The sequence below is a fragment of the Phyllostomus hastatus genome, unplaced genomic scaffold (assembly GCF_019186645.2).
Source record: "Phyllostomus hastatus isolate PE091 unplaced genomic scaffold, TTU_PhHast_1.1 phas_contig_58, whole genome shotgun sequence".
Taxonomy (NCBI): Eukaryota; Metazoa; Chordata; class Mammalia; order Chiroptera; family Phyllostomidae; genus Phyllostomus; species Phyllostomus hastatus.
The window spans coordinates 41763411-41776945 of record NW_025333916.1 but is presented as its reverse complement, the minus strand read 5'-3'; the positions used below and the strand labels follow the sequence as shown (position 1 = coordinate 41776945).

General features: G+C 42.3%; 1 protein-coding gene across 1 annotated transcript in view; it reads left to right on the top strand.

The window, feature by feature from the left end:
- Positions 1-3684: 3684 nt before the first annotated feature.
- Positions 3685-13535, top strand: part of DNAH5 (dynein axonemal heavy chain 5) — a 196427-nt gene continuing 186576 nt past the window's right edge. The window contains 5 exon segments of the mRNA XM_045847800.1: positions 3685-3696; positions 4483-4617; positions 7338-7422; positions 10879-11039; positions 12532-12753. Coding sequence (XP_045703756.1) covers positions 3685-3696; positions 4483-4617; positions 7338-7422; positions 10879-11039; positions 12532-12753 — 615 coding nt within the window.

The following is a 13535-nucleotide window of genomic DNA, read 5'->3' as shown; positions in this document are numbered from 1 at the left end:
ACCTGAATTTTGATGTTCGAGGTCAAATCCTTGGCCATGCCATTTTAATTCCATGCTGGTTGACTTCATATAATCTCACAAATACCTTTCCCATTTCTTCTTTTTACAGATGAGATATGGTCTCTCACATAGTTGGGGATTATCAACCTGCAGTCAAAATGAAATGTGTATCATATTTTGCTGTGTACAATGTGCACTTTTTTTGCCCAGATTTTTGAGGGGAAACTAAGGATGTGCATTATACATGGCTATAATGATTACATACCATGGGTAAAGTAATCCCGTGCATAATGCGTATGAAAAGTGGTTGTGCATTATACACGGCAAAATACGGTAATTCATACTCAGTTTCTGTACACAGACAAGTAGACTTGGGCTTGGGTTCTGCAGAGTTAAAGGCTAAGGTCAGCATATTAAAAATTGGATGGATGGGTTTGTCATGAGAAAAAATCACAGAGCTTTGTTATGAAAACACATGGGATTTCATTGTGCTTTGTTTGAAAACACATTGGGTTTTCATTGGGTTTCATTGAGATTTGTTCTTTAAAATTTCGAGTCTCCAGTCCGTTAACTGTTGAACTGATGAGAAGTAGCCCAAATGTTAGAGAGGGAATGGAATTTAGCTGTCACCTAGCTCAGCACTTTGATTTTGGAGCTGCAGAAACTGAAGCCTCGAGAGGTTAAATGACAGAGGCAAGGCCGTGCACTTCGGGGCAGAGTTGGGACTGCAACCTACAGCCCTACTCCGACACCAGGGCCTGTTTGTCTTCCCGAAGTCACCCTGCCTTGAAAGCAGCTCTCAGTTTTTGGTGAGGTAGCACATTAATCACTCTTTAATTCCTAGGTGGTACTAACATACCTTGTCAACAAAATGCAGAAATGTTTTAAGGGTTTGTTGCAGATGTCCTGGGACATCGAATAGGTTTCTGGCCATTCTCCCCAGCTTCATCAGTCAGTGCTCACTCATGCAACGCAAAACAGTTTGAATGGGACTTAAAAAACAACCCATCCTTTGTCTCTGGCCTTCTTAATCCCACTCTACTCTCCCTCGCCAAGGGTCCTGGACCTTACAAAGGCCAGCAGGACAAGCCACCTCCAGACAGCTGGTCATCTGACTGCTGTTGCTGCTGTTCCCAAGCAGCCAGAGAGCTTAAGTTTATGGACCGACAATGAGCTGATCTGATTGCTAAATATTTGTTTGATATTATTGACTTTTTGTGGTAGGGAAAAGAAGCCTCTCGTGGTACCAGGTTACCTCATATGAAGGGCAGTGAAACTTGAGACTGATCAACGCTGTGGCCTTTCCTGTGAGTGGCACTGGGTTTACTTCCTATCACTTGTCATTAGGAGTCAGAACAACCGTGCTTAATGTGCTCTTTAATATAGCTCTGAAAACATGTGCTGTGAAGACACATTCATTGGTAATTTGTTTTGTATACACCAAACTGCTTTGGAAGTATTTTTTCTCTGTAATAGTTAAGTAGAAACAGGATAATTAGTGTTCTGTTTTGGGACCAGTCTCTCCTTTCTTCCACCAGAACATTCATATTTTTCCTTTGGAATCTTATAAAATTAGGCCTTCCAGTAATGTGTAGCTGAGGTAGAACCTTATTTAAATTTCTATATTCTTTGCAAGCCTTTAGTTGCTTTACCACCTGCCCAACTGTTCTGGCTCTCCACTTTTTAAAGTTCTTTTTGGCTACCCAGGATTTGCCACGTTGTTTTGTTGCTCAGTTCCTGGCTCCCCTGGTTTCCCACTGTGTTCTTAAGCTGCTGAAGACATTTAGTGTAAACTCAGAGAGATCACTCTGAGAAAAGCATTTTATTCTGTTCAGACAGGAAAGAAGGTAGAAAATAGTCAAAACAACGGGACATATTCCTGGTTTTAGGAAGGTAGAAAATAGTCAAAACAATGGGACATATTCCTGGTTTTAGCCACATTTGAAATAGATTTAATTTTTTAAAATATGTTTTTAAAGATTTTATTTCTTTATTTTTTAGGGAGAGGAAGGGAGGGAGAAGGAGAAGGAGAGAAACATCGATGTGTAGTTGCCTCTTATGTGCCCCCTTTGGGGACCTGGCCCACAACTCAGGCATGTACCCTAACTGGGAATTGAACTGGCAACGCTTTGGTTTGCAGGCCAGCGCTCAAAGTCTGCTGAGCCACACTAGCCAGGGTGAAAGAGATTTCAATTTACTTGTACTTGAAGTTTATGGAATGTGTATTTTGTGTCAGGACTTGTGTTAGTTTCTTTTTAGAGAAATGTCAAGGAAATAGATATATTATTTAGTTTTTTTAATAAAAAACCTTACCCCCTAGCTTCTCTCAGATAGTCCCTTCAGTCAGAAAAATGAAATCCCCAACTTTTAGCTTTACTTTTCCTAAAAGTTTTTATACTTTAAGTAGTTCTTTGACTCTAAATTCCTCTCTGTCTACTAGCACTTCCTATCACTTGTCATTAGGAGACAGAACAATCAGTGTTTGTAAGAACATACTCAGTGCTTAGCATGCTTTTTAATAGAGCTCTGAAAACATTTCCTTTAGAGTTGAGCTTCTAGAAAGAGTAGTTGATGTTCAATAGCTTTACTTTCTCTTTTCCCAATCATCCTTTTCTCAAGTATACATCCGTTTACTTTCTGTCCAACCAATAAAATTATTCTAACAAGGATTACTCTGTTACCTACTGCTGCATAACAAACCACACCAGAACTCAACAGCTTAAAGCAACAATAGCTGTTTTGTTTCTCTCGATTTTGTGGGTGACTGGGCTCAGCTGGGCTGTTCTTCTGTTTCACATGGCCTTGGTTGGGTTGCAGTTATCTGTAGGCTGGACTAGGTTGGAATGCCTAAGACAGTTTTTTTTTTTTAATTTTTTTTAAGATTTTATTTATTTATTTTTAGGGAGGGAAGGGGGAGAGAGAGAGACAGAGAGAGAGAGAGAGAGAGAGAGAGAGAAACATCAATGTGCAGTTGCTGGGGGTTATGGCCTGCAACCCAGGAATGTACCCTGGCTGGGAATCGAACCTGGGACACTTTGGTTCCCAGCCCGCGCTCAATCCACTGAGCTACGCCAGCCAGGGGAATGCCTAAGACAGTTTTGAAGTTGCTGCTGGGTGCCAGTCAGCTAGGAGGTCGACTGGAGCTGTGGACCAGAATACCTTGGTGGTTCTCCATGTGTTTTCCCCATGTAGCGTGGACTTCTCGTAGCATGGTGGTTGGGTTCCAAGAGCACTCCCAAGTGCAAAGGCAGAAGCTAAAGGTTCCCTAAGGTCTAGCCTAGGATGTTATGTAGTCTTACTTCTCACCACATTCTTTTGGTGAAAACTGGTCACAGAGCAAGCCAAATTCAACAGGAGGGTAAATAGAATCCATCTCTTGAAAGGTTAGTAGGATGGCCATATTGCAAAAGGAAATGTGGGATTCTGTAGCCACCCTGTAGACACAATTACTGGGGATATCCTAAGTGACCAGACCGATCTTCTATCCCATTAGCACTACTGGCCGCTCTCCATGGTTTGGCGGTGGTGCTGCCTCCTGGTTTCCTTTCTGTCTCTCTTCCTGCTCAGCCTTCCCCGTTTGTTCTTCTTGTCCTCCTTGCCCTGGCATACTGGTGTTCCCCAAACTTCCTCCCCTTCTTGTCTTTCCATTCTCCATTTCTTTCTTAGAAAATTATATCTTCATTCATGGCATTAAAGGTAATGCACTTAATTGAAGAAATGAATTGGAAGCTGGATGCCCATCAAGGGCAAAATTGTTGACTACATTATGGTACCTCCATATTGTTGAACTTTTTGCATATATTACACAGGTAGGAATAGTCTGTATTAAACTGGAATAAGTCTGTGATTTATTATTAAGGGATAATGCATGAAAAATGTTATAGTATAATATGGAGATTTGTGCATGCATTTGCATATGTTTTATGAGTACAGTGCATTTGGAAAGATATGTATACTTCAACCTGCTAACATTGGTTATGTTGAAGATGCCTTATTATAGTAATTAACAATTAGTTTAAAAGTAATTAATGGTATTCAGAAATTAATTTCAAGACCATATATGAATCTGTAGACAATAAAGATAGAAGCTAATGTAGAAGAATATTTCTTTAATGGCTTAGGGAATATTTACAAAAATGGGAGTCTCTTTTTGTGTGTGTGTTGAATGCTTATATATGCATAGAAATAAGACTGTAAAGATTTAGAACAAAATGTTAACAGTAGTAATTTCTGGATGACAGATGAGTTTTATTTCTTTTGGCTTATCTGGGGTATGCAATTTCAAAACAATGCTATTTTCATGATAGAAATAACATTCTTTCTAAAAATAGAAGACAGCACATAAAACTGGTATCATTAAAACAAGCTACTTGTTTTCTGAATACTAAGACTTGAAAAAGCAACAATTGTATGAAGTTATTGCAAAATGAATCCATTTTAGAACAGCAGTTGCCACATAACATTTTTGTTCCTTTCCTGTAGCAAAGACTGAAGGAGGAGAAGGAAGCCAAGCGGGCTCGTCTGGATGGCAGGCATGCCTACTTATTTGCCATTGTGGCTTCCTGTGTGGACGTGAACAAAGCCGAAGTGGAGGATGCCATTCTTGAAGGGAGTCAGGTGCGATGCACTTGAGTTCTCATTGACTTGGTTATGGAGGGCATGGAGGGTCTGCCAACACTGTCCTATGGCAGGGTCCCGGGCAGGGCCTTAGAGGGTGCCTGTTTTTAACATGGACAGGACTCCATTCTGGTTCTGTACAGATGATGGCAGAATGAGCTTAGGGCTTGCCAGGTGTTTGTGGTGAATGGGGCACGTGTAATTGTCATTTAATTTCCATGGTTCTGACTGCAGTGTCTGCATCTCTCTGAATCCGGTGAAGCTGGGCTCAGGTGCCATTTTGGAGCCTGAACTTTGGAGGACAGAGTCTCCTCTCAGAGGCTGATTTATTTTATTTTATTTTATTATTTTATTTTACTTTATTTTATTTAATTTTAGGGTTTTGTTTTTTTTTGGTTTTTTGAGCTTACCTTATCCTAACCTGGAAGACTGAATTGTGTCATTGTTTCCTGGCTTTGACTTTGGCATCTGAATCTGGTTAACTTTGTTTCTGACCTTGACTTCCATTTTCTGTCATGAATTCCCTCCAAAATTACAATATGATTTGACTTTGGTTGGGAAAATCAAACTTCTGAAGGATATAATTTCCTGGGCAGGGAAGAAACATACCAGGAGTCCTGTGATGGTTCCTGAAGGTTTTTTTTTTTTTTTTTTTAACTTATTGGGAGGGAGGGGGAGAGAGAGAGTGTAAGAGAAAGAGAGCACCCTGTTTGTTGAACGAGGGTCAGGCTGTTGATGCTTTTCAGTGGTAGGCTTATAAGTGTTTAACAGCGAGCTTTGGGCAAGAGGGTGGAGGGGAGCACAAAGTAAATGGGTGCTGACTTACGCCATGTAAATACTCCCCCATGGCTGATTCCAAACTGCCAACACAACGTAACTAAGGCTACGCTGAGAGGAGCTGTGATCAGTTGGCTGCCACGAGTGTGGGTGAGTCGGCCCCAGCACTCCAGCACTCGCTTGCTCCCTCCTGCTGGGCCCTCTGGTGCAGTTAACTGGAGTCAGTGGGACGGTTAAGGGTGGATAACACTGAAATGGCTAAACTGTAAGATCAATCAGTCAGAGGTTGAGGAAATGCCCTTTTTCTCCTCCTCGTCTTTCTCATCACAGCTAACATTTTTTGGACACTGACCATGTGTCAGTCTCTCTTCTAAGTGATTTTCAGCTGGTATCCCATTTAGTTTCCATCATACCAGAATCTAGATAACATTTCCCCCAAAACATGGAGGCATAGAAGGAGACAGAGTCCCATAGCTGATTTGGTCTTGGAGAGTTTGTTCTCAAGGTGCATTGCTTACCTCTGCCTTACTTCCTCATTCAGACATCTGGGTTTGGGATAATGCGGGTAGGGTGAATGAATAAAAATTCTGAAGTGCGGGAACCCAAGTGAAACTGCTATGTCATATTCAGGACTCAGGAATATTAAAGCCTGGAGGTAAAGGCAGCATGCTGGCTCAGGCCGACAGGCTGGGCTACAGGGGCAGGGGTTTCACTACGGCCGTGACGGAAGTCTCTCTCTCACTACCTCCTTGGCTTTGGAGGGTAATCTCATGAAGTGCATCCTGCTCATCCCCGTAGCATCCTCAGGCAAGGGAATGTGACCAAGAAAACAGGGCAACTTGCTTTTCCTCACATTTAATGGTTGTATCTATAACATGGTAGAAATTGAAGAGAGTTTTCACATTAAAATTTTTCAGCTAGATTTTATCCTTTAAAAATTTAAATTGTGGTAAAATATACATAGCATAACGTTTACCATCTTAATTAATTTTAAGTGTATGTGCCACATTTTGTTTATCCATCTGTCAGGGAACATTCGGGTTGCTTTTACCTTTTGGCTACTGTGAATAATGCCGCTATGAATGCTTAGAACATGGGTGTACAAATATTTCTGTAAGATCTTGCTTTCAGTTCTTTTGCATGTATACCCAGAGGTGGAATTTCAGGATCATATAGCGATGCTATTTTTAATGTTTTGACAGGAGCCATACTGTTTTCCACAGTGACATTTCACATTCCCAGCAGCAGTGCACAAGGGGTCCAGTTTCCCCACATCCTTGCTAGCATGTGTTATCTTCTGTTTTTTGACAGTAGCCATCCTAATGGATGCGTAGGTTTTACCCTTTTCTGCCAATTTGAGTTCAAAGCTGTGCTATAGACTACTTAAAGGAAGCCCTTTCATCGGTTGCAGCCAGTGGGCAGACCTCTAGATGTCCAGTGGACTTCATGGGTGGGGTGCGTGGGGCTAGGGTCCAGGTTCCTATTGGCCGGACTGTTCACGGTCATGTGTTCTCATGGCATTTTCCAATAATTATTGCATTCTAACATTAAGAGTTTTCCCTAGTGTGTTAGACTGGGTTTTAGGTATTGAAAGCTTTGTTCTCTCTGATCTGCAATTGAATGAAAATGAAATGCTGATCTATATTTCTATCTGCCTTCAACAGCTCAACACTTTAGGAATTACACAAAATGGACAGATAACCTCTTCAAATGTGCATATTTAGGAAGTATTTTTATGATTAATTGAATTACTTTTTGAATTGAGTTCTTATAATGGGAGGCATTTATTCCTCATGGTTTTGTATGGAAAGAAATAGATGCCTCATATACAGTTTGCATCAGCTGCAGTCCTATCCAAATAAGAAAGGTGATGATAAATGCTGATTTAAATGCAGTTTCTAATTCAGAACAAAGTTGTAACTTTGCCTTTTTTCCGCCCCCAGATTGAAAGAATCGATCAGCTTTTTGCTGTTGGAGGTCTTCGTCACCTCATGTTTTACTATCAGGATGTGGAGGTAGCAGAAACAGGTATCCACATTTGATGTGACCTAACCCAGGAATGTGCTGGTCAGTTTAACAGAGGATGGCATGAAGCGGAAGGCCACTGTGGGAGCTGGGCAGGGAGCAGTGAGGTGCAGGGATGGGGGCGGTGAGGTTCAGGTGCTATTTTTATCTTTAGGAAAGGGGACAGGGAATGATGGGTATTTAGCCTGGTTGTTCTGTCTTTATTTGGGACGTTTTGTTTACTTTTTCAGGCTGTGCTAGTGATTAAGGAACAATAAAGTAATTTACATTTTGAGACTTCCTTTCTTTACACGCTGGCTCATTTCACACAATTATGTTCTAGAACTGAGGGGCATCTGTTTCTTCTCTATGTAGGCACTATTTCTTTTTAACATAGGAATTTTTGCCAATAAGCTTTACATGAGTTTTCCAGTTAAATATCACATTATGTTTATTTTCTACTAACTATGATTTAAATGAGTAATATTGAATGATAAATTTAGTCATTTTCACTTAAGGAAAAGTTGTAAATCTTTGTGTGGATTCAACGGGCAAATCCCATTCTACTTTTATGTACATTCATACAATTTTAAAGCCACACTAGTGACATAAGCAAATATATTATGATTATATTATAATATCACATGGACCCTTTTATTACCTTTTTGAAGAAAGGGGAAATAGTTATTGCTGTTGGTATACAGTATGACAGTGGTTTTTTGTTTAAAAACTGAGGAAATTATGCATGCAAAATCTAAATGACTAGCATTTTCTCAAAATTATCTGATGTTTTGTGGTCACAAAGTGTATTATATTTTAAATGAAAAAATCAAAATAATATATAAGTGTTGAGTTCTGTCCCAGAGTGCAAAGCTCCTGAAGTGTTGTGTTCATTTATGAACTACATCCTGGGTGAAAGAGCCTTCATGTGTCAATCTTACATCGGACAGGAAGGGTTTATGCGACTTAAACATAAAAAAAGTTTATTTTTGTTTCCCACTGTCTTTTTAGTCTTTTTCGGTGGGTGTAGTTTTTCTTCTGACTTTGTATTAAAATTCAGACTATTGCATGATTTTTCTGGATATTCTTAGATAAGAAAAATTCCTACGGTTGCATCAAATTACACACCTATTCTCAGTTCAGAAACTAAAAGTGTCCAGTTGATGAACACTAGCTGATCCAAGGTCAAATCTTTATTCCTGGCCCTCTCCCTACCTCCCTGCTACCCTCAGCAGGGGTCTCTGAAGGTTGATATTTGTATATGGTCCTCTTCTTTCTCTTCTTATCCTCCCACCCCTTGTCTGCATTGTGTTAGCCACAGGTTCTGACTGTGACAGGCTTGAAGTAGGCAGCGATTAGACCTAAGAGGTGGTGGGAAAGTTTCCATTGGACTAGCACTGGCATGAGCTGCTGACCTTGCACTCTCTGGGCCCTTTCTCTTGTGGGCACTGTGGTGAGTTTTCGGGAGATGGCCACTGGTTGCACTGGCTGTGTACCCGTTGATGATGTGTTGTCCTCCAGATGGCCATTGCCTGCTGCTCTTGTGTCTGGGCAGCATAAGCCACCCGACTGGCTCTGTTCTGTTGTCCTCCCTGCACTCCTCTTGAGCATGACTGAAGATGGCTCCAGGCTCACTGTCCTTTCAGAGGGATCCCACCTGGTTCACTAGAAGCCCTTCCCACTTCCTGTCCCTACCATCCATGGACGTGTCACCAGCTCCCAGTTCAGCCTAGTTTCTCTCTATGTGCCCTGCTGCATGCTGTGCTTAGGTTTTTGAGGGAGGTGTCATGTCCCATTCCAATTTGTCCTGAAACTCGAGGATACACAAATCAGACTCGGTAGGTAGTTGGGCTTTAAGCAGTTGAAGAATCTGTTTCTTGATTATGGGGACCAATGATCCTGATTTGCCTGAGACTTGCCCGCCTTTAGCATTGGCAGTCCCATATCCTGGGGAAGGAATGCGTTAATCCTGGGCAGCCTGGGACAGGTGCAAAGGAAGCACTGATCTGAGGTGTAAAGGAAGCGCTCACACCCACACCCTTTGCACAGCACAGCCGTTCTCACCACATCCTTTCTCAGTCTGCACTCTCCGGAGAATTTTAAATCCTCATGTGGATGAGAAGTTTACTCAGTTCTAGGACACTCTGAAGTTTCTGCAGGAATTCCTTTTTGCCTTAACCCTCTCTTTGTTTCTGATACCTATCATATCATCATGCCTTGTTGTAACTTCTAGTTTAACATCTTCCTCATGAGACCCAGAAGACAGTAGTCAGAAGTGGGACACAATTTTGAATGAGAGAGGTCTTCTGGTTACCTTTCTTGGAGGGGTTCATTGTCATCACCCTGGTCCAAGTCTCTAGATCCGCACCATGAGGAAGAAAGAGCCCCAGAGGCCAATTCCTCTAAGCAGTTCTAAATGCAGGGTCTTAGGATTCACCTTCCAGTCCACTCCCCTCCACAACTCCCTTCATCAGCACTAATAACCTTGCTCCTACCCCAACAGTCTTGCTTGAGCCACCAGCTCATTTGGAGACCTAACACTTTCTTGGGCAGGTGAGAGCACAGTGGAATACCTCAGAGCATACTCTGTGTACTTACATGAGCTACATGAGCTACATGCTTGGATGGCCAAAAATGAATTTTCAGATAATAATAATGATAATGGTTAGTGAGTTAGTATTTTGATATGCTTTTCTAAGGGCTTTCCAGGTATTAACTTATTTAATCCTTACAACAATTCCAGATGCTGGGTTTTAGTAGTATTATTTTCATTTTTCAAATGACAAAATGAAAGCACCAAAAGATTAAGTGACTTGCCCTAGGTCACATGGCTAGGCAGTGGCTGCCCTGTGCAGCCCGAGACTGAAGCCCTGAGAGTGTGGCTCTGCAGGGCACACTGTCCACCACGGGCCTGACGCTAGCACTGTAGTAAAGGGCCAGTCAGACTATAGCAGAGAAGGAGCAGTGGTGGGAGGTGGAGGTCTGGAGTTTTGCAGTTAGAGCTGGTTTTTGATCTTGGCTCTGCACCTGCTGGCTGTGACTTGGGACCTGTCACAGTGGCCTTCGGGATTGTAGGGAGTTTTAATAATGTGGACAAGATTCCAAGCACACAGAGGCCCTGGCACATAGCACATGCCAACAGATGCTGTCCCCTCTCTCACCCCGTTTCACTGCCCCCTGTGAAGGCCCGTTGTGACAGGGATGACTTTTATAGCTTTAGCAAGAATTTGCTTTGGGCCAGTCTTTCTTATTCCTGCTTCTCTTCTTCCTGTTTCCCTCCCCCTAAAGCAACAATTTTGAAACAAACCGATCCTTTTAGATCCTTTAGCGTTCAGGCTAGAGATTGCCCAAGTGGTGGACTTTGTAAGGCACATGGATGAGCCAATACGACAATATTTCAACAAGGAAACTTCATACCAAGATGCAACCATGTGAAGTGCAAATAGCAGTGGTGAAATTAAAATTCTTTTGCCTTTGTAGGACAACATAGCTCTTCAGGAGGAGCAAACCCTCTTTCTGGAAAGATTAAAAAACCTAAAGTGTTTGTGACAGAGGGAAAAGATGTTGCTCTCACTGGCATATGTGTGTTCTTCATCAGGACAGACCCTTCCAGGGCCGTCACCCCTGAGAACATTCACCAGGTAAGGGCCAGAGCAACCCTGCACTTGCTCACCGAGATCACACAAGTTCCAGCGAAGATGCCCCTTGTTTAATAAATATTCATTAAGTATCTAAATCTACTTTCAAAGAAGTATTTTTAAAAGCATTGCAAGCAAACAATTAAGAGGACATTTCCTTTAAATCTATTAGGTAAGAGGACTAAAGAGTCAATATATTAACAAAAATTGATACAACATTTTTGTGTGTGTGTGTCACGGTGAGCTGCCCTTTTTAAAAAAAATGATTTATTTACTTTTAGAGAGAGGAGAAGGGAGGGAGGAAGAGAGGGAGAGAAACACTGATGTGAGTGAGAAACATGTATTGGTTGCCTCTTGCACACGCTCCAGCTGGCAACCGAACCCATAAGCTAGGCATGTGCTCTGACTGGGAATTGAACTGGCGACCTTTAGCTTTGTGGGACAACACCGGTCACACTGAGCCACACCCGTCACAGCAAAGTCTCTCCTTTTGAAAAGAATTCCCCATATATGATTTATTTTATGGCAAATTTCATACATTTAAAATAAAACTTTAAAAAGTGAACATATAACTTTATTTATTTTTTGTGCAAAATAAAGTTCATGTTTACATGTCTCCCCTGCCTTTAATAGTTGTATTTGCTTGGTGTAGATAAACTGGTAAACATCTTATGTTGTATTTGTTTCATTCTTTTATTGTGATGATTGAGATTTAGTATAGTATGAAGCTATGTCTTAACCAGAGTATGAAAATTAAAATTTACTGCACAGAGACACTGAATAGAAAAACAGAGTGGCAAGATCATATGTAAATATAGAACTCTGAGCCCTGGCTGGGTAGCTCAGTTGGTTGGAGCATTGTCCAATAGGCCAAAGGAACAGGTTTGATCCCCAGTCAGGGCACACACAAGAATCAACCAATTAATACATAAATGTGTGGAATAACAAGTCTCTCTCTCTCTCTACCCCCACACCCTTCCTTTCTCTCTCTCTAAAATAAATCAATAAAAAAAATAAAAAATAGAAGATTGAGCTGCGACTGTAGCAACCTGCCCAGGAAAGTGACCCCCTACCTATGGTAAACAACCCAGGTAGCCAGGCTGTTTGTCAGTATTGACTTTTGTCCACACTTCCAGTGGCCTTCCCTGGGTCCAACCAGAGAAAGCCAAATGTGCACCGCTGACCAATCACACAGGATGCCTCACTTCTAGTTAGCCCTCTTCCAGCATCTCTCGGCCAGCAGCCTGCAATCAGGGCATTCCATTAGAATGCTCTCCCACTCCCCTGCCTGTCTGCGCGTCTCTGCCAAAATGCAAGTGATGGTGGCGGAGTTTGAGCGAGCTCTGAATCACTAGCCTTTGCTTTTCTCATTTGACTGGTCTTTATTTCCGTTCACAGGATGGTTGGTTAAATAACAGCATTCAGAGAAGACTTAGTAGCTATGTTGTGACTGGAGGTAATTTTTACAGAAAAGGATCTCCTCTTTGTTTTCCAGGAGGTGAACTTTAATATGCTAGATGCCACAGATGGGGGCCTGCTCAACAGCATGAGGCATTTGCTGTCAGACATCTTCATTCCGGCTCTCAGGGCCACGAGCCAGGGCTGGGGCGAGCTCGAGGGGCTTCAGGAAGCGTCCAGCATGCGGCAGGACTTCTTGAGCTCCCTGGAAGGCTTTGTCAGTGTCCTGTCCAGTGCGCAGGAGAGTTTGAGGGAGAAGGTAAGGACAAATAAGTTATTTCTTCAAAAGATCGGCGGGTGAACAAATCAACATAGATGTGTGTAATAGTTCTCTTACATAGTCTTAGGTCCACCACCTTGCAAATCTTGAAACAATCTTGTGGGCACTTTTATTGCCCCCTCAAGATAGGGTGGGGACTAGATTTAAATTCCCATAGTTTGGAGTGATTAATGCATCAGAGACTCCGTTGAAATGCTGACTATGAAGGAAGGCTCAGGCATTTCAGATGTGTGGCTGCAAAATATGAAATATTTGTGCTATTGCTCTGCATCACAGAAGGAAGGAACTTGGATGCAGAGCATGTGTGGGTGAGGGTGTGGGTGTGGGTATGGGTGGTGGGTAGGGATGCAGGCAATCCTGATGGGGAGAGAGGAGAAATTGGCACGTATCTAGAGGGAGAGAGTGGGCCAGGTCCTGTGGTTCAGCCAGTGACCAAAGGGCCTTTAAGAATAAGCATGGTAAAAGTGAGCCAAAATTTGTCCTGCCTGCAGTAAGCCTTCGTCAGTGCTTACTGGGGTAGGTGACAGCCCCCTGAGGCATGGATGGGAGAGAGAGGAATGGATCCCATGGTACCAATGACAATGTAATGCTCACTCCACTCCAAGGAACACCGAGACCCACTGGGAAATTGGGAAGGAGGGAGGGAGGTGGTAGGAGGCTTCCTAAAGGATGCGGAATGAGTGACTGCCGTAAACTTTATCCGGACTGGAGCAGGATGATTCCAGCTAACATAGTTGTTATATTAGCAATTAACCATGGTT